This window comes from Thalassophryne amazonica, chromosome 19 (genome assembly GCF_902500255.1).
Source record: "Thalassophryne amazonica chromosome 19, fThaAma1.1, whole genome shotgun sequence".
Taxonomy (NCBI): Eukaryota; Metazoa; Chordata; class Actinopteri; order Batrachoidiformes; family Batrachoididae; genus Thalassophryne; species Thalassophryne amazonica.
This window is the reverse complement of record NC_047121.1, coordinates 58,309,391-58,329,142: the sequence shown is the minus strand read 5'-3', so window position 1 is coordinate 58,329,142 and position 19,752 is coordinate 58,309,391. Positions and strand designations below refer to the sequence as shown.

At 44.1% G+C, this 19,752-nt stretch overlaps 1 protein-coding gene across 1 annotated transcript in view; it reads right to left on the bottom strand.

The window, feature by feature from the left end:
* Nucleotides 1-687: 687 nt before the first annotated feature.
* ehd4 (EH-domain containing 4) overlaps nt 688-19,752 on the bottom strand; it is a 35,313-nt gene continuing 16,248 nt past the window's right edge. The window contains exons 4-8 of the mRNA XM_034195309.1: nt 6,551-6,717; nt 6,338-6,471; nt 6,101-6,212; nt 4,471-4,635; nt 688-3,017 (exon numbers count right to left, since the gene is read on the bottom strand). Of these exons, the coding sequence (XP_034051200.1) occupies nt 2,460-3,017; nt 4,471-4,635; nt 6,101-6,212; nt 6,338-6,471; nt 6,551-6,717 (1,136 nt within the window). The 3' untranslated portion in view covers nt 688-2,459. The remainder of the gene's footprint in view (nt 3,018-4,470; nt 4,636-6,100; nt 6,213-6,337; nt 6,472-6,550; nt 6,718-19,752) is intronic.

The following is a 19,752-nucleotide window of genomic DNA, read 5'->3' as shown; positions in this document are numbered from 1 at the left end:
TTATGTACTTCAAATTTATGTGTTCCAACCAACAAAAACACATTTTCCTTTTATACAGATTTTATTTTTCTTCATCAGAAAAAGTTGTGAAATGCAGAAAGAAAAAGAATGAAGTTTTTACAATCATAGACCAAAGTTCGGACGCAAGTCAACACAGGTTTTAATTTTCACGTTCTGTATTGTATTGACTTAGAATAACTAACACTTCAATACAGCAGGTGGCGCTATGCACCTTGAAAGCTGATTTGACACATGCCAATAAACCTGCCAACAGACACAGATACCCCTTCAGTTGAATGAGTACTTATATAGAGCACATTACAGTCACCTCAATTCAACACATATGGTTGACAGTTTCTACCACGCATTAAGGACACCTTTAAGATAATCCTGGATGTTTTTATAAATTAAGATTTTGCTCATCAATTCCACTTAGCGCAGTATTGTGGTAGTAAAACTGGGACACTCAATAACACTGACTGCACAGCATTTTAGTTGTTAAAATACATAAATCATAATATTATTAGTATTATTACTATTACTAATATCAGGATTATTAAAAAATAAGTTTTAAATTGCCTTTAAAAAATAAACCTTTACTGTGGTCTCATGACACACTTCCATAACCTCGCCCCTATGGCTACACACCTGCACAGTCTCTGTTAGCAAGAGGAAAACAAACACAAGGATAAGAAAAACTCCTTTATTTGTGTAGAAAATACTACCTGATTGGCCAGTAAGAAGGGTATACATCACATGCGCCATCCATCGTACATGTGCCGTCTTTGGACTGGTACTGTGTGTGTCTAAAGATTTTTCATTTTTTTCCTCTTCATGACTGTAACATTATTTTATTTCATTATATTTGAACTGTTTGTGCAAACTTTCCCAAATACTTGTTACTTTTTACCTGCTGGCAGGATCCACTTTCTGGTTCAGAGCGTGCCCAAGGCTGAAGGAGAGGCTTATGTTCCAGATCAGAAACTGGTCCAAACTAAGAGACTGGTTTCTGGTGGAGATATCAGTACTGGTTCCATGTTGGTTCTTCCTGGGTTTTGTGTTTTTTTACCTCAGAGAAGAAGGGAAATGAAAAAAAAGCACAAGTGTGGACACCCTCATTGGCTGACATAGCCGGTACCAGTACCAAGTTTGGGCCGCTAACAATGTAAGCAAAGCAAAACTGTGTCACAACAGTCTGCCAGTCTCATACAGTGGCTGTTCCGGATCAGTGATCTGCACGTGCACTCTGCAAAACATCCAACAGCAATACTGTGCAACACATCAGCACCGACACACCCGGTTTAACTTACTTGTTGCTTCTCTGCGGGTGTGAATGCGTTTGTTTGTCCACATGTGAGCCTGTGACAGATTGGCATCCTGTCCAGGGTGAACCTCACCTCTTGTCGCGTGACTGCTGGGATAGGCTCCACATCCCTGCCTGTGACTTTTAACTGGTTGGTTGGTGTAAGTGAGTATAGAAAAATGAATTCATGATAGATGGCAGATGAAGGTCCCTCTGAAAGGAGCTTGATGTCTACTGTCCCCTCTTTAACTGTTTTTAGGGTTAGGGTTGCAGGTGAGGTGGACTGGAAACTTTAAATTGTCCGTAGCTGTGCGTGCAGGTGTGAATGTGTTTGTTTGTCTGCTATAGGAGACCCTGTGACAGACTGGCGTCATGTCCAGGGTGTGCCCCGCCTCACGCCCTATGACTGCTGGGATGCACTCCAGCAATGATTGGAGTCCATGTCTGACCACCATACTGTAAAACAGGAAGCACTAGGACACTCAAGACTTGGACCTTCATTCTCCAGCAAAGAAATCAGTTTCACCAAACACCTCTGACCTTTGACCTCATGACTCCATGAAATTCACTGCTGAGGTCAGTGAATGTCTCTACAAGTTCATGCCTCCTGTGGATGATGTTTGAGTTTCTTCAGGCATCCAACCCGTCCTACTGTGGACTTTGGCTTTTCCAATACAATCCCTGGGAACCTTCAGGGTCGAGCCTGATGTCCTAAACCTGCTTATAAAAAAATAAATTCCATTTCATAGTCTGAACGTTCTACATTTTAATTGCACAAGCCTTCAGCATGTCAAAGATTCCATGTGTTGTAACAGCAGACTGAAGAAAACTATTTAACAGCTAAAACCTTCCAGAACCTCCAAGAGCTGAACGTCCACAACTGACCACCTATGATTTACAGCAAAAACAAAGACAAGTAAAAAAAAACAAACAAACAAACAAACAGAGAGCTGCTGCTGGATGTGAAATGCTATGGGGGAAAAAATAATCATCTGACATCATAAAATATTTTTAGAACATCTTCAACCAAAGTTCTTCTGAAAACTTTAACCTTTGACCTTTTGTTCTGGGGCAGCAGGAATTAAGATTTGAACATCTGGACCTCCTGTTCCTTCAGTAGATTCATCCTGGTCATGCGTCCAAGGCGTCGGCGGGGTTAGTCCTCGTTGTGGTTGTACAGGGCATCTGCGGTGGGGTGTTTGCGGTGAGACGGCGGCACCAGATGAGGCGGCAACTCGGTGGGCAGCTCGTAACCTTCCAGTTTGACCTTGATGAGGTGTTGGGCGAGGGCGAACTCCTCGTCATCTAGCATGCCGTCGTTGTCGCAGTCGGCCAGCTTCCAGATCTTTCCCAGCACGGTGTTGGGCAGTTGCGAGTTCACCATTTCCTTCTTGGCATTGGCGCCAGTGATTTTGCCGTTAATGGGCATCAGCGTATAGAAGATCTCATCGTAACGGTGTTTATCGCGGCTGACGATCCAGTCCTCGGCATCAGCTCCGGCGCTAATGCCTTCACCGTAGCCTTGGCCAAAAGGCCCGTCCTGAGAGCCCTCGAAGGCTCCGCCCGAAACCATGGCGGGAGGCTCTTTGGACTCCTCCTCCCTGATCATGGCCATCAGCACCGCAATCTTACTGGCTAACATTTTATCGACGGACTCAATCTGCTTCATCTTCAGTGACGGGAATTTACTGAAGTCATAGTGCTGCAGCTGCTCCTGGAAAAAGAAAAAAAAAAAACATTACTTAACCTGATAGCCAGTTTACGTAACCTGCTCCTTATATTAGATAATTATTTTACTTAATCTGATCATTTTACTTAATCTGATTGTTAGTGTAGTTAATGTTTTCATTAGTTTACTTAATCTACTCCTTTGTTTAGATAATCTCTTCCTTTATATTGACATTCTGGTCCCTAATGTAGTTAATATGATGATTAATTTACTTAATCTGCTCCTTTGTTTAGATAATCTCTTCCTTGGTATTGACATTCTGGTCCCTAATGTAGTTAATCTGATGATTAGTTTACTTAATCTGCTCCTTTGTTTAGATAATCTCTTCCTTGGTATTGACATTCTGGTCCCTAATGTAGTTAATCTGATAATTAGTTTACTTAATCTGCTCCTTTGTTTAGATAATCTCTTCCTTGTTATTGACATTCTGGTCCCTAGTGTAGTTAATCTGATGATTAGTTTACTTAATCTTCTCCTTTGTTTAGATAATATCTTCCTTGTTATTGACATTCTGGTCCCTAGTGTAGTTAATCTGATGATTAGTTTACTTAATTTGCATTTATTGCATTTCATTTATTCAGATGCAAATAGGCTAACAATTTGCTGTGTGTTAAGGCCCCCTGACACTTGCACGACTTTGATCCTCGCACTTGCACGCACTCTACCGTGCAAGAGAGTAAACCGGTCTCAAACAGTTGTAAACTGTGCTGGGCTTTGTGCACGTGCGCAAACAAAATTTTGAAATGTTCAAAATCCCCATCACAAATTAATTACGCAAACTTCAAGTGAACATTGCGCAAAAATGTCAAAAACACTGCGTGAGAGTGAGTGATTGCGTCAGCGCACCGCGTCACAGCGCAACTCGTCTGAGCGATTATAACGAGATGTCATAAACATACTTTTACAGCTATTCATAAGAAGGAATGAACATGCAACTGTTTTATCAAGCCATTACAATATAAACATTACAAATACTTACCTTTTAGACGGTTCCAATGCATTCTCCACCTCATTAAGCGCGCACATGCGTGAGAGAGAGAAAAGCGGCAGCTGGAATAGTCCTCTGTGATTCTGGAAGCGATTAGAGGCGTTTTCAACAGCCAACTCAGAGAAAATAATTAATCTGCTATGAAATAATTATTTTATATATGTAGCATCCAGCACACAGCATCCAGTTGGACAAAGCACAGCATCCAGATGGGAACACAGTGCGTGCAAGTGTGCGGATCATAGTCATGCAAGTGTCAGGGGGCCTTTAACTGATTTGCACTTTTGTTATCAATGACTTTTGCTCGACAGCTGGCGACTCGACGTTTCTGAGTGACAAAGGGGCAGGATTTTAAGGACATTCCTCCAGTCCGGGCATGACTTGGATTTCGAGTGAAGACAGTTTTGTATATACGTGGCAGCATCAGTGCACACTCCAAACTCTGCGTACCTGCATCTTGGTGACATTGGGGAAATCTCCGGGGCTGATGTGGTGCTCCCTCTGCAGGATGGTGTAGATCTCTGGCAGCCTCATGATCAGCTCCTCCTTCTTCTTCTCCTTCCCAAACAGTGATGGCATCTCCTTCTTCAGGTAGCTGATGATGTAGGCGTGGACCTGCAGGAGTTGCTAGAGTTAGAAGACTTCTCACTTTTCAGAAATCCTCTTTTACTCCATCGTCATCTAGTGGTGGTGGAGTTGAACTGCAGCTGAGTGACAAACTGGTTCATTTATTCTACTGTGACAAAAGACATTTTGATAAACCCACAAAGAGATTCTTCCATGAAATTCCTAAAATTCCTAACCTGTGGGGTTTTTGTTTTTTACTGAAATAGAACAAGTCCTAAACCATCCATCCATCCATTTTCTTCCGCTTTATCCAGAGTCGGGTCGCGGGGGCAGCAGCTCAAGCAAAGCCGCCCAGACCTCCCGATCCACACACACCTCCCCCAGCTCCTCCAGGGGAACCCCAAGGCTTTCCCAAGCCAGCCGAGAGATGTAGTCCCTCCAGCGTGTCCTCGGTCTTCCCCGGGGCCTCCTCCCAATGGTACATGCCCGGAACACCTCTCCAGCGAGGCGTCCAGGGGGCATCCGGAAAAGATGCCCGAGCCACCTCAACTGACTCCTTTCGACGTGGAGGAGCAGCGGCTCGACTCCGAGCTCCTCCCGAGTGACCGAGCTCCTCACCCTATCTCTAAGGGAGCGCCCAGCCACCCTGCGGAGGAAACTCATCTCGGCCGCTTGTACTCGCGATCTCGTTCTTTCGGTAATGAGCCAAATCTCATGACCATAGGTGAGGATCGGAACGTAGATCGATTGGTAAATCGAGAGCTTTGCCCCCCTACTCAGCTCTCTCTTCACCACGACGGTCCGATACAGCAACCGCATCATTGCAGATGCTGCATCGATCCGTCTATCAATCTCACGCTCCATCCGTCCCTCACTCGTGAACAAGACCCCAAGATACTTAAACTCCTCCACTTGAGGCAAGGACACTCCACCGACCTGAAGAGGGCAAAGCACCTTTTTCCGGTTGAGAACCATGGCCTCGGATTTGGAGGTGCTGATTTTCATCCCGGACACTTCACACTCGGCTGCAAACCGCCCCAGTGCATGCTGAAGGTCCTGATTTGACGAAGCCAACAGAACCACATCATCCGCAAACAGCAGAGACGAGATTCTGTGGTTCCCAAACCAGACCCCCTCTACACCCTGGCTGCGCCTAGAAATTCTGTCCATAAAAATAATGAACAGAACCGGTGACAAAGGGCAGCCCTGGCGGAGGCCAACGTGCACTGGAAACAGGTTTGTCTTACTACTGGCAATGCGAACCAAGCTCCTGCTGCAGTCGTACAGGGACCGGATAGCCCTTAGCAAAGGACCCCAGACCCCGTACTCCTGGAGCACTCCCCACAGGGTGCCCGGAGGGACACGGTCGAACGCCTTCTCCAGATCCACAAAACACATGTGGACTGGTTGGGCGAACTCCCATGAACCCTCGAGCACCCGATGGAGCGTGTAGAGCTGTCAGACAAGTCAAAAGACAAGTCCTAACCTTTTTAATAAAATCAGGAGGTCTCACCTTAGCCAGTCTGGCTCTCTTGATGAGGTCATTGAGTTTTCGGAGGGCAGCGTTCCTTGGCAGACTCTGGATGTCCCTGAAGAGATCCTGAGACTCAGCCTCGAATAGGCGTCTGAATACGGGAGAGGAGTTCATGAAAAGTGGTTTTGAAAAATAAAAAAAAACTTGATTCTTCTGTCACATCAGATCTTTGTACACGAATGGATGAAAGGATGAACAATATCAAATCCTGCTGACCTGTTCTCAGTGTTGTGGAGGGGTTTGGCCCAGAAGGAGCCCAGGTAAACCCTCACTACCTCTGGGGTGTTGATCACCTTACCCAGAGACCACATGAGGGCGCCATAAACCCGCATCAGCTGCTGGGTGTCCACCTAAGAAGATGGGTGAGCAAGATGTTAGTTTGACACAGATTAGCAGCACTGGGACCTTTTACGCGGCAGCAGTGTGTACCTGGTCGGCTTTGTTGAGCACAACACGGATTTTATCATCTTGTCCTCTGAAGGCTCTGATGGCCTCAGAGAACTCATCAGAGATGTCCAGTTTGTGAGCGTCAAACAGAAGGATGATCCGGTCCACCCGTTCTCCAAACCACCGCAAGACCTCTGCAAAGTCATAACCTACAGGAGCAAAAGTAGACTGTCTTACAAACTTCAAATCCTCCGCAGAGTCAGTCTGCACCTTCTGCAAGATCACTGCACACCATCAAATAGCATCAGAATCCAATAAAGCCATCAATCCAGGACACTCACCAACCCTGCTCACAGAGGTCACCTGCATGTTCTGACCAATGAAGCAGATTAGTCTGCCGTTTTCTCACTCCTAATTGGCTGAGCCCACCTGAGTTAGACCATTAGCAGTGGGTAAAGCGGGAAGTGGTAGAAAGTGGGTGGGTCAGGTGATCTGTAGGATCAGGTTTGGTGACCCTTGGTTTTGACCATCTAACATAGCGTGCATGATCATAAAAGTAAAGAGAAACACCTCCATGAACAGTCATAACAGCTGATTAATGTTTACTGTGCTGTTGGACGTTTCAGGAGAAAATTCAAGTGAAATGAGTTTTTGGGAAGTCCGTCAGAGGCGAAAAACACATGAGCAAACAGTTCTTCAGCCTCCAATTATTTCAGAGCACTGTGGGGTGATGTGACTTGAGCACTGCAGTAAAACTCAGTCACTCCTGGACAGTCGAGCTTCTCACCCTGTCCAGGGTGTAAGTCCAGATACATGATGGAGGAACCTCATTTCCGTTGCTTATATCCGTGACCTTATTCTTTCAGTCATTATACAAAGTTCATGACCATAGGTGAGGACAGGAGCGTAAATCAACTGGTACATCCAGAATCTCGCCTTCTGGCCCAGCTTCTTCAGGACGGTCCAGCACAGTGACCACCATAATACATCAGAGGCTGCACCAATCTGTCTCTCAATCTCACGCTCCAACTTACCCCAATTGTGAACAAGATCCAAAGCTACTTAAACTCCTCTACTTGGGACAATAACTCTTCCCTGATCCACCCTTTTCCAACAGAGGATCATGGTCTCAGATTTGGAGGTACTGATGCCTCATCCCAGTCACTTCACACTCAGCCTCAAACCTGCTCAGTGCACATCAGAGGAAGATGAAGTCAACAGAACCACATCATCCACAAAAAACAGAGACGCAACTCTGAGGTCACCAAACTGGACACCCTTCAGTCCCTGACTGCACCTTGAGTTCAACACTTTGATCACATACAGATACAAGTCTGATGGACGAGTCCAGTAAGTCACTGAAACCCTGAACCTTAGTCTGGATCCAAGACCATCACAAACCCAGACACTGATTCCTCACTCAGCTTCTCAAGTGCTGCAATCAGAGTATTGTTGTGAAGGTCAGTAAACCTTTAGTCACCAACAAAAGTACTTAAGTCACTAGTTTCCACAAGAACATGAAAGTCTAGTGGTTAAGCGGTGGGCTTGAAACCAGAGAATCCTCGGTTCAAACCCCCATCAGGCCAGAAAATCACTAAGGGCCCTTGAGCAAAGTCCTTAATCACCAAGTTGCTCCGGGTGTGCAGTGAGCACCCTGCATGGCAGCACCCTGACATCGGTGAATGAATGTGTATGAATGCAAGGCATCATTGTAAAGCCCTTTGAGCTTCTGATTCAGATAGAAAATCACCATATAAATGCAGTCCATGAACCAAAACACATCCCTGAGGAGTGCCAGAATTCACTGAGAAGTCAGAGACTCTGCCCCGCTCTGTGTATGAGCTGGCTATGATGTCCAGCATAGAATTCAAGAATATGAATGACTAACGGATTCATTCACAAAGTTTTAGAAGTAATTCCAACAATTTCTGGAATCTTCTATTGTCTTTGAAGAGCCATTCCTCTTGGTGTATATAAGAAACGTCTACAGTCTAAACTCGAACGTTAACTGACATTTTAAATAACATTTTCTGACTGATAATTTGAAGGTTTCTAGCCGAGGTTTGTGGATACTTGTGTCCCTATCTGGAGGTCACGGGGTCGCCCACTGCAGAGTCCAAACTGAGCTTGGGTTTGAGAAGAAAAGAAGAACACGTCAGCTTCCTGTTTACGTGTAGAAGTGTTGAAGGTCACATGACCCTGGTTTGAAACAGTCCTTTATGAATAAATGAGGCATTCCCCGGGTTCAGTTACAGGTTCAGCTCAGTTGCTAGGTAACGTGTCTGCATCAGCGGTCAGAGACCAAAAACCAGCTCCTGCGGGTTCAAACTGGCGATGGCTTCTCTTGCCAGAAGAATGAATGCTTCATTTGCTCCGTTTCCTCTGAACAGGAAATACCTCCAGGATGACCATCACACTTCCTCTTTAGTGCTGTAACAAACTGTACCACGTCTGAGAACAAGTGAGGTCAGAGGTCAACACAGGAAGTTAGATCACCTGGGAGTGGTGCTGCATTCAAGTGCCACACAACACCACGATACTCACTGAAGCAAAAACATCTTCCACATGGACAAACAGCAGTATTCCAAGGGGGGGGGAATAAAACTGGGGTTCTGCTTCTTTAATATACAAACACAACTGAAGTCTGTTCAAGCTTTACTTTGTCTCCTACAAAATTAATCCAACATAGCATCCACGTGGGGCCAGTACAACCTCAGAAACTACCATTTGGGCTGCAGGCGCCATCTTGTCACCCAGAGACGCCGAGAGAAGAGAAGCTGATCAGACTTTGTTTCATTAGTCTGAGATGGAATAAAAAAAAAAAAAAACACTTTTGTAAGATCTCAGAAAGTGAACGTGTCAGGGTGGAATTTTTCTCTCCATTCCTTGTGCATTTTTGAGACCATTGTTTATAGAGCTGGGACCGTCTGTCTGTCTATCTGGATGGTCGCCATTCAGAACGGTGGCGGATGCAGTGATGTGCTCCCAGACCTGATCTAATAATTACTGTTCTAAGAACTATAAAGACTTTATTTATTTACCAGATGACCTCCCTGGACCAGAGTCGGCCCTGATTAGTTTGTGGCTGAAAGACGACTCAGGAAGACTGGGGCTGTGAGCAGGTTTCTCCTTCTGGAACTGGATGTAAGAGCATCCCCGTAAAGCTCAAATCCCACCATGAATCTGTACTTGGCACTGTGGTGACCCTGAACAATCAGATGCAGCCGACAGACAAACAACAACAACGAACACACAGTGCCCTCCAAAGCTTCCCCTTTCACACCAGGGCTGCTTCCAGTTGCTCCCTGTGGCATCATGACGATGCAGGAATTTCTGCATCAGGTGCGCGCAGCAGGGGGCAGAGAGGAGGTGAGAACGCAGCCTGCAGGTTCTCTGCACAGAGAAGTCAGAGTGCACAGTTTGGCTGCAGACAGACTGTGCACTCCGACTTCTCTTCTGCTTGTTGTGCTGAGCTGCATGGCTGCGCTCTGAGTTCTGTTATAGTTTATCTTTCCTCCCTTGACCGCGAGATGCACGCTCGCGTGCACAAACCGTCCTTAAGCAAATGTGGAGATGTCTGGAGTTCTACTTGAAGCTGACATGTCCTGGACTTATGTCTGTTTTTAACTGTGAGAAGAGAGTTTGAGGAGAGAAAGGAACTAACTGCCTGCAGACAATTTTTTTTCTTTTCTTTCCTCCTTTGACAGCGAGATGCGCGTGCGAACCGTCAAGCAAATGTGGAGATGTCTGGAGTTCTACTTGATGTTAACATGTCCTGTCTCAGGACTTATGCCCTTTTTTAAAACTGTGATGTGAGAGTTTGAACAAAGAACAAGGAACTAATGCCTGCAGCCAGACATTTTTTTTTCTTTTAATTGTTCACATGTGCGCGCGCGAACGAACGTTCATGAGTGGATTAAAGATGTCCGGACTTTTTACTCGATATTTCTGGCAATCACTCTGCATTTTTTTTCTTCAGCATGTAGTTTTTACTGCATTGAGTACACGGTATAACAACAATCCTGCGTGATTTATACTGCAGGAACAATGGAACACAGCAGGAATCATAAATTGGCTTCGAGTCACGCCGGGTAACGCCTCTTTGCCCCGACTTGCGCTGGAACCACTTCCTTTCTGCGTCGAGCACAGGACGCCAAAAAAATTAAACAGGTTAAATTTTTCGGCGCCCGACTTGCTTCCTCCTTTGCGCCCTCGCACTGTTGTGGCGCCGAGCTGCATCGTCTCGGCACTGAGTTGCTTCCACGCGGCGTTGTCATAATGACGCACGGCGCAACTGGGAGCAACCGGGAGCACCCCCGGTGTGAAAGGGAACAATTAGGAACACTTGGTATTTCACACATTTTAATTTCTTTATGCCATTTCAGTTCTTAAAAAATGGAGGCCTTTCTTAAAAAGAAGACCAGAAAGTTCAGCTATAATTTGCCAGAAGGTACATCTGAGATGTAAGGCTCCTCTATACCACTTCATCATGAAGCTGTATAATTGGGGAAACAAAATGCAAAACTTGCACTGTGCACAATTTCTCCAATCACAGCCACATAAAACTAGAACTTCTTCTGGGTTGTGTGGGTGTCTTGGTGGCTTTCCTCACTCTTCTTCTTGCACAGTCATTCAGTTTTTGAGAACTGTCTACTCCACACACATTTACCAAAGAGTGTCATACTGTTTGTATTTCTTTGTAATTGATGTAAATAAAGTCCAAGACATATTCAGTGAGTTGGAAATGTTCATGTATCCATCCCGACTTGTCTGAAGAAAACTGGCAATAAAACTGACTATTTACAGGTATTATACCAAAGCGTTCCATTGCACGTGCAACCCATCATCTTGGCTTTTATATTTTTAGTTAATTTAGTTGTAGAGATTTGCTTTCAGTTTGAGTTTAAGGGAGATAATTTTAGAAATTTGTATTTATTAAACAAATTTAAATGTGTGAAATACCAAGTGTTCCAATACTTTTGTAGGGCACTGTAGAATCCATGAGCTCAACGGAAAAGCAGCTAAACAGATGGGACTTTGTGCCCAGACCACCCTGAAATAAGCTCAAAGTCTTTCAGGGAGAATTCAAGGTTTGAGAAGTGGGGTTGGACTTTCTGCATGGGTGGTTGCACTCTGGGATCCGGAGTGGTTTTTTGTGGTACGGTAGATGTTGCAGCATGCCGCATGGGTGCATGGTCCCTGACCTGAAGTCCAGGTTGTATCTCTGCTTCCTTCATTTGATGCAGTGCAGATTACGTCTTCGCAGCATGACCTCCAGCAGCACTGGGACAGTCTGCACCCAAGTGGGACCCAGTCGAGGATCAGCAACTGTAAATCTGAGATAAACCTGTGGATTGTTCCCTCCCAGTTGGGACTGAAGGAGTTGAACTAGTTTTGCAGGTGGACTGGCTGCAGTGTGGATATGTGGACACTGACCCCAGTTTTGTTGATGAAGTAGCTGAGATAGATGGTACAGACCACAATATTCAGCTTAATCCATGCAGCGCTCACAGCGGAAGTGAAGACCTTTCGCTCCCCGAGGAGAAGCTGGAGAACGGAGTCTGTGAGCACCACGTAAGGGCTCCAGGTCCGAGGTGAGAAACCGAGGGTTGGGGGTAATCCTGCTCACAGGACTGCTGCCTGGAAGGTCAGCGAGGTCGTTACTGGATCATGAGGAGAACGCAGTGAAACCAGCTGTGAAAGGGAGGGATTTTTGACTGAAGCCCAGCAGGACAACGAGCCGGCGCTCAAGAATGTTACCGGAGCTCTGATCCAGGACAAACTCAGAAACAAAAGTAACTTAGAGAAGGAAGGGAGGATGAGAAAAGAATAAAAAGACTAAAATAAGAATCTGTCAAAATATAAACCAAACAAGATTTATTTTTATTGTTTTTAAAAGCAGAATGTTAGAGATGAAGGTTAAGGTTAGATGGAATGTGAGATCTGTCTTCTGAAATCCAGGAGTTTGACGTTTGGCAGCAGATTAGTGTGAAAATTCCTGAACAAAAACTAAGTGGGCAAACCCTGAAGCCTGCAGCCAAAAACTGATCCCATGATCCAGCAAAAGCTATATGTGCACAAAGATCAGGCCCGGATATGGACAAGACAAAAACAAAGACTGTGCCCCTGCAGCTCAGTGTAGGAACTCGTTTCAGCCATCATCCTATCAGATGTCATATTTTTGTAACAGATTGACTTGTGCAGGTTCCAGCTGTGGATTTTTCTATGTTTACTTCAACTAGCAGTGAAAATATCTGCAGACTTTGGGCCAAAATAAACCTCAGTCAGCAGATGCAAACTGTGTCCAGATCGTCAAACAGATTATGACAAAATAATGCAACACAATTTGGAAAGAATGGAAATTTAGGAAAAACGAGATGAATTACAATTTATGGTTTACTTTACACTGGACCTTCATCAGGGCAGCATGGTGGCTCAGGGGTTAGCACTGCTGCCTCACAGTGAGAAAATTCCAGGTTCTCTTCCCACCTGGTCCTTTCTGTGTGGAGTTTGCACGTTCTCCCCGTGTTTGGGCTCTGTCCAGGTGCTCTGGCTTCCTCTCACATCCAAAAACATGCCAGTTAGGTAAACTGAAAACTTTAAAATGACCACAGGTGTGAATGTGTTTGTCTGTGTCTATATGTGGCCCTGCAATGGACTAGTGTGCTGTCCAGGGTGAACCCTGCCTCACCTTGTGGATGCTGATATGCTCCAGCTTCCCATGATCCTTAACTGGAATAAGGAGGTATAGAAAATGAATGAATGAATGAAGCTGCATCCTTTACTTTAGTTTTAGGACTTTGAAAGGGTGTGTGGAAGCCAAGTGCATAGTCCAAGCTGAACACCCATGATCTCCGATACCTCAGACATCAAGAACTGTCATTCATCAATAGCTGATATAATCACATAGGCAATGGTTTACTTTGGGAAACAAATGTCAATTAAAACTCACACACACATTCCACGCTCATCTTCAAATGTTTATCCAAGATCGGGTCCTGGGCAGCTGGAGCCTATCCCAGGAGTCATAGGGCGTGATGGCAGGGTACACCCTGGACAGGATGCCAATCTGTCACAGGTTCACTTAAAACTTTATTGTGCATAAAAGAAGTCTCATGTTAACTAAACCTTGTCCAGAAGCAGCATTGCCTTCTCTGTATGCAGAGGCATCTGGTTTGGACCATCACACAGTGGAAACATGTACTGTGTTCAGTGGAATCAGTATTCCAGATCTTTTTTGGAAGAAATGGATTCCATGTGGACCAAAGACAAAAAGGATTATCCAGACTGTTATCAGCAACAAGTCCAAAAACTAGGGTGTGTCATGGTTTGGGTTTGTGTCAGTGTTCTTGGCAAAGGTAATTTACACTCTGTGATGGCAGCATTAATGCAGAAAAGTACACTGAGATTTTATAGCAATATATGCTGCCTCCAAGACAACATCTTTTCCAGGGATAGAACTGTATTTTTCAACAAGACAAAGCAAAACCACATACTGCACACATTACAAAGGCAAGGCTGCAGCAGAAGAAGGTACGGGTACTGGACTGGCCTGTCTGCAGTCCTGATCTGTCCCCAGAAGAGAATGTGTGGAGAATTTTGAAATGAAAACTGCAACAATGATGACCCCATACTGTTGGACACCTTAAGATGTGTTTGCAAGAAGAATGGGACAAAATAACACCTGAAACACTTCATCACTTGGTGTCCTTAACTTGAAAACTTCTGTTAAGTGTTGTGAGAATGAACAGCAACATTAGTGGGAAATGCTTTAGCATCCCAACTTTTTGGGAACGTGTTTCAGGCCTGAAATGCAGAAATAGATGAATATTAACAAATGAAATGAAGTTTACCAGACAACAAACATGTTATATCTTTGGTCATGCAGCCTGCAATGAAACAGAAGTCAAAGGAAATGTAAATATATAACTAGAACACCATGCTCGTAGAGCGCCAACCTTCCACAACACTAGTTTCCAATTCCACAAACTTTTCCCTTGGAAAAAATTTTCAAGGTCAATACAAACTATAGATCAAAAGGGCTTTTCAATGTTAAAATCAAATATCTGCTAAATCCGCAATACAGGTCAGGTGCAGATCAAACTTAGTCTATTCATTGAGAGTGTCGGTTTGCACCTTATTGTCACAAATCAGAGTGATTGAGGCACTTTTGATTGAGATATAATGCAAATTCTATTTGCAAATCCGATTGGTTAATCGTGTGAGATTTCAGACCATATAATATCGGGGTAACGGTGGCAAAATATTCAACCATTTCACATTTGGATATATTACTCGGCGCCCTGACTGGTGTTCTGATGAGACGTCCTGTTGAAAGGCCAGCCCTCCACGCAACTGCGCAGCATTGTCGGAACACGGAACTGTCCATTTATGCAACAAGAAGCACATCAATCAATCAATCAATTTTTTTTTTTATATAGCGCCAAATCACAACAAACAGTTGCCCCAAGGTGCTTTATATTGTAAGGCAAGGCCATACAATAATTATGTAAAACCCCAACGGTCAAAACGACCCCCTGTGAGCAAGCACTTGGCTACAGTGGGAAGGAAAAACTCCCTTTTAACAGGAAGAAACCTCCAGCAGAACCAGGCTCAGGGAGGGGCAGTCTTCTGCTGGGACTGGTTGGGGCTGAGGGAGAGAACCAGGAAAAAGACATGCTGTGGAGGGGAGCAGAGATCGATCACTAATGATTAAATGCAGAGTGGTGCATACAGAGCAAAAAGAGAAAGAAACAGTGCATCATGGGAACCCCCCAGCAGTCTACGTCTATAGCAGCATAACTAAGGGATGGTTCAGGGTCACCTGATCCAGCCCTAACTATAAGCTTTAGCAAAAAGGATAGTTTTAAGCCTAATCTTAAAAGTAGAGAGGGTGTCTGTCTCCCTGATCTGAATTGGGAGCTGGTTCCACAGGAGAGGAGCCTGAAAGCTGAAGGCTCTGCCTCCCATTCTACTCTTACAAACCCTAGGAACTACAAGTAAGTCTGCAGTCTGAGAGCGAAGCGCTCTATTGGGGTGATATGGTACTACGAGGTCCCTAAGATAAGATGGGACCTGATTATTCAAAACCTTATAAGTAAGAAGAAGAATTTTAAATTCTATTCTAGAATTAACAGGAAGCCAATGAAGAGAGGCCAATATGGGTGAGATATGCTCTCTCCTTCTAGTCCCCGTCAGTACTCTAGCTGCAGCATTTTGAATTAACTGAAGGCTTTTTAGGGAACTTTTAGGACAACCTGATAATAATGAATTACAATAGTCCAGCCTAGAGGAAATAAATGCATGAATTAGTTTTTCAGCATCACTCTGAGACAAGACCTTTCTGATTTTAGAGATACTGCGTAAATGCAAAAAAGCAGTCCTACATATTTGTTTAATATGCGCTTTGAATGACATATCCTGATCAAAAATGACTCCAAGATTTCTCACAGTATTACTAGAGGTCAGGGTAATGCCATCCAGAGTAAGGATCTGGTTAGACACCATGTTTCTAAGATTTGTGGGGCCAAGTACAATAACTTCAGTTTTATCTGAGTTTAAAAGCAGGAAATTAGAGGTCATCCATGTCTTTATGTCTGTAAGACAATCCTGCAGTTTAGCTAATTGGTGTGTGTCCTCTGGCTTCATGGATAGATAAAGCTGGGTATCATCTGCGTAACAATGAAAATTTAAGCAATAACGTCTAAGGGAAGCATGTATAAAGTGAATAAAATTGGTCCTAGCACAGAACCTTGTGGAACTCCATAATTAACTTTAGTCTGTGAAGACGATTCCCCATTTACATGAACAAACTGTAATCTATTAGACAAATATGATTCAAACCACCGCAGCGCAGTGCCTTTAATACCTATGGCATGCTCTAATCTCTGTAATAAAATTTTATGGTCAACAGTATCAAACGCAGCACTGAGGTCTAACAGAACAAGCACAGAGATGAGTCCACTGTCCGAGGCCATAAGAAGATCATTTGTAACCTTCACTAATGCTGTTTCTGTACTATGATGAATTCTAAAACCTGACTGAAACTCTTCAAATAGACCATTCCTCTGCAGATGATCAGTTAGCTGTTTTACAACTACCCTTTCAAGAATTTTTGAGAGAAAAGGAAGGTTGGAGATTGGCCTATAATTAGCTAAGATAGCTGGGTCAAGTGATGGCTTTTTAAGTAATGGTTTAATTACTGCCACCTTAAAAGCCTGTGGTACATAGCCAACTAACAAAGATAGATTGATCATATTTAAGATCGAAGCATTAAATAATGGTAGGGCTTCCTTGAGCAGCCTGGTAGGAATGGGGTCTAATAAACATGTTGATGGTTTGGATGAAGTAACTAATGAAAATAACTCAGACAGAACAATCGGAGAGAAAGAGTCTAACCAAATACCGGCATCACTGAAAGCAGCCAAAGATAACGATACGTCTTTGGGATGGTTATGAGTAATTTTTTCTCTAATAGTTAAAATTTTGTTAGCAAAGAAAGTCATGAAGTCATTACTAGTTAAAGTTAATGGAATACTCAGCTCAATAGAGCTCTGACTCTGTCAGCCTGGCTACAGTGCTGAAAAGAAACCTGGGGTTGTTCTTATTTTCTTCAATTAGTGATGAGTAGAAAGATGTCCTAGCTTTACGGAGGGCTTTTTTATAGAGCAACAGACTCTTTTTCCAGGCTAAGTGAAGATCTTCTAAATTAGTGAGACGCCATTTCCTCTCCAACTTACGGGTTATCTGCTTTAAGCTATGAGTTTGTGAGTTATACCACGGAGTCAGGCACTTCTGATTTAAAGCTCTCTTTTTTAGAGGAGCTACAGCATCCAAAGTTGTCTTCAATGAGGATGTAAAACTATTGACGAGATACTCTATCTCACTTACAGAGTTTAGGTAGCTACTCTGCACTGTGTTGGTATATGGCATTAGAGAACATAAAGAAGGAATCATATCCTTAAACCTAGTTACAGTGCTTTCTGAAAGACTTCTAGTGTAATGAAACTTATTCCCCACTGCTGGGTAGTCCATCAGAGTAAATGTAAATGTTATTAAGAAATGATCAGACAGAAGGGAGTTTTCAGGGAATACTGTTAAGTCTTCTATTTCCATACCATAAGTCAGAACAAGATCTAAGATATGATTAAAGTGGTGGGTGGACTCATTTACATTTTGAGCAAAGCCAATAGAGTCTAATAATAGATTAAATGCAGTGTTAAGGCTGTCATTCTCAGCATCTGTGTGGATGTTAAAATCGCCCACTATAATTATCTTATCTGAGCTAAGCACTAAGTCAGACAAAAGGTCTGAAAATTCACAGAGAAACTCACAGTAACGACCAGGTGGACGATAGATAATAACAAATAAAACTGGTTTTTGGGACTTCCAATTTGGATGGACAAGACTAAGAGTCAAGCTTTCAAATGAATTAAAGCTCTGTCTGGGTTTTTGATTAATTAATAAGCTGGAATGGAAGATTGCTGCTAATCCTCCGCCCCGGCCCGTGCTACGAGCATTCTGACAGTTAGTGTGATTCAGGGGTGTTGACTCATTTAAACTAACATATTCATCCTGCTGTAACCAGGTTTCTGTAAGGCAGAATAAATCAATATGTTGATCAATTATTATATCATTTACCAACAGGGACTTAGAAGAGAGAGACCTAATGTTTAATAGACCACATTTAACTGTTTTAGTCTGTGGTGCAGTTGAAGGTGCTATATTATTTTTTCTTTTTGAATTTTTATGCTTAAATAGATTTTTGCTGGTTATTGGTAGTCTGGGAGCAGGCACCGTCTCTACGGGGATGGGGTAATGAGGGGATGGCAGGGGGAGAGAAGCTGCAGAGAGGTGTGTAAGACTACAACTCTGCTTCCTGGTCCCAACCCTGGATAGTCACGGTTTGGAGGATTTAAGAAAATTGGCCAGATTTCTAGAAATGAGAGCTGCTCCATCCAAAGTGGGATGGATGCCGTCTCTCCTAACAAGACCAGGTTTTCCCCAGAAGCTTTGCCAATTATCTATGAAGCCCACCTCCTTTTTTGGACACCACTCAGACAGCCAGCAATTCAAGGAGAACATGCGGCTAAACATGTCACTCCCGGTCCGATTGGGGAGGGGCCCAGAGAAAACTACAGAGTCCGACATTGTTTTTGCAAAGTTACACACCAATTTAATGTTAATTTTAGTGACCTCCGATTGGCGTAACCGGGTGTCATTACTGCCGACGTGAATTACAATCTTACCAAATTTACGCTTAGCCTTAGCCAGCAGTTTCAAATTTCCTTCAATGTCGCCTGCTCTGGCCCCCGGAAGACAATTGACTATGGTTGCTGGTGTCGCTAACTTCACATTTCGCAAAACAGAGTCGCCAATAACCAGAGTTTGATCCTCGGCGGGTGTGTCGCTGAGTGGGGAAAAACGGTTAGAGATGTGAACGGGTTGGCGGTGTACACGGGGCTTCTGTTTAGGGCTACGCTTCCTCCTCACAGTCACCCAATCAGCCTGCTTTCCCGGCTGCTCGGGATCTGCCAGGGGGTAACTAACGGCGGCTAAGCTACCTTGGTCCGCACCGACTACAGGGGCCTGGCTAGCTGTAGAATTTTCCACGGTGCGGAGCCGAGTCTCCAATTCGCCCAGCCTGGCCTCCAAAGCTACGAATAAGCTACACTTATTACAAGTACCGTTACTGCTAAAGGAGGCCGAGGAATAACTAAACATTTCACACCCAGAGCAGAAAAGTGCAGGAGAGACAGGAGAAGCCGCCATGCTAAATCGGCTAAGAGCTAGTAGCTACGCTGTAAATAATTTAGAGGTGATTCAGCAGAGGGAGTGCTTTAGTTAAGGCACGTAAAGATTACACTGTGAAACAAATCGTAATCTAGATAACTAGATCAATCTAACTGCGCAGATTAAACAGCTAACAGATACAGAAAAACACTGCTGTGCTCCGGAACAGGAAGTGATACAATACCGCAGTGAGAGCCAACCACCAGTAGAGGCAAGCAAGAAAAAAATGTCTCATCTCAACAGAACACCGGCCGCACATGCTGCTACGCAGATGTCATAATGGCGCTGTTAGCTGAGAGCGAGAGAAAGTCACGTACTGACGACGCCACCAAAATGGGGGAATTTAAGTTACCATATGACAGTATTGATGTGGATTCTGATACAGAATTACCGTTTCACATTTGATGGATTACTCCGCACCCTGACCGCTGTTGGAGCGACGCTGCCTCGAC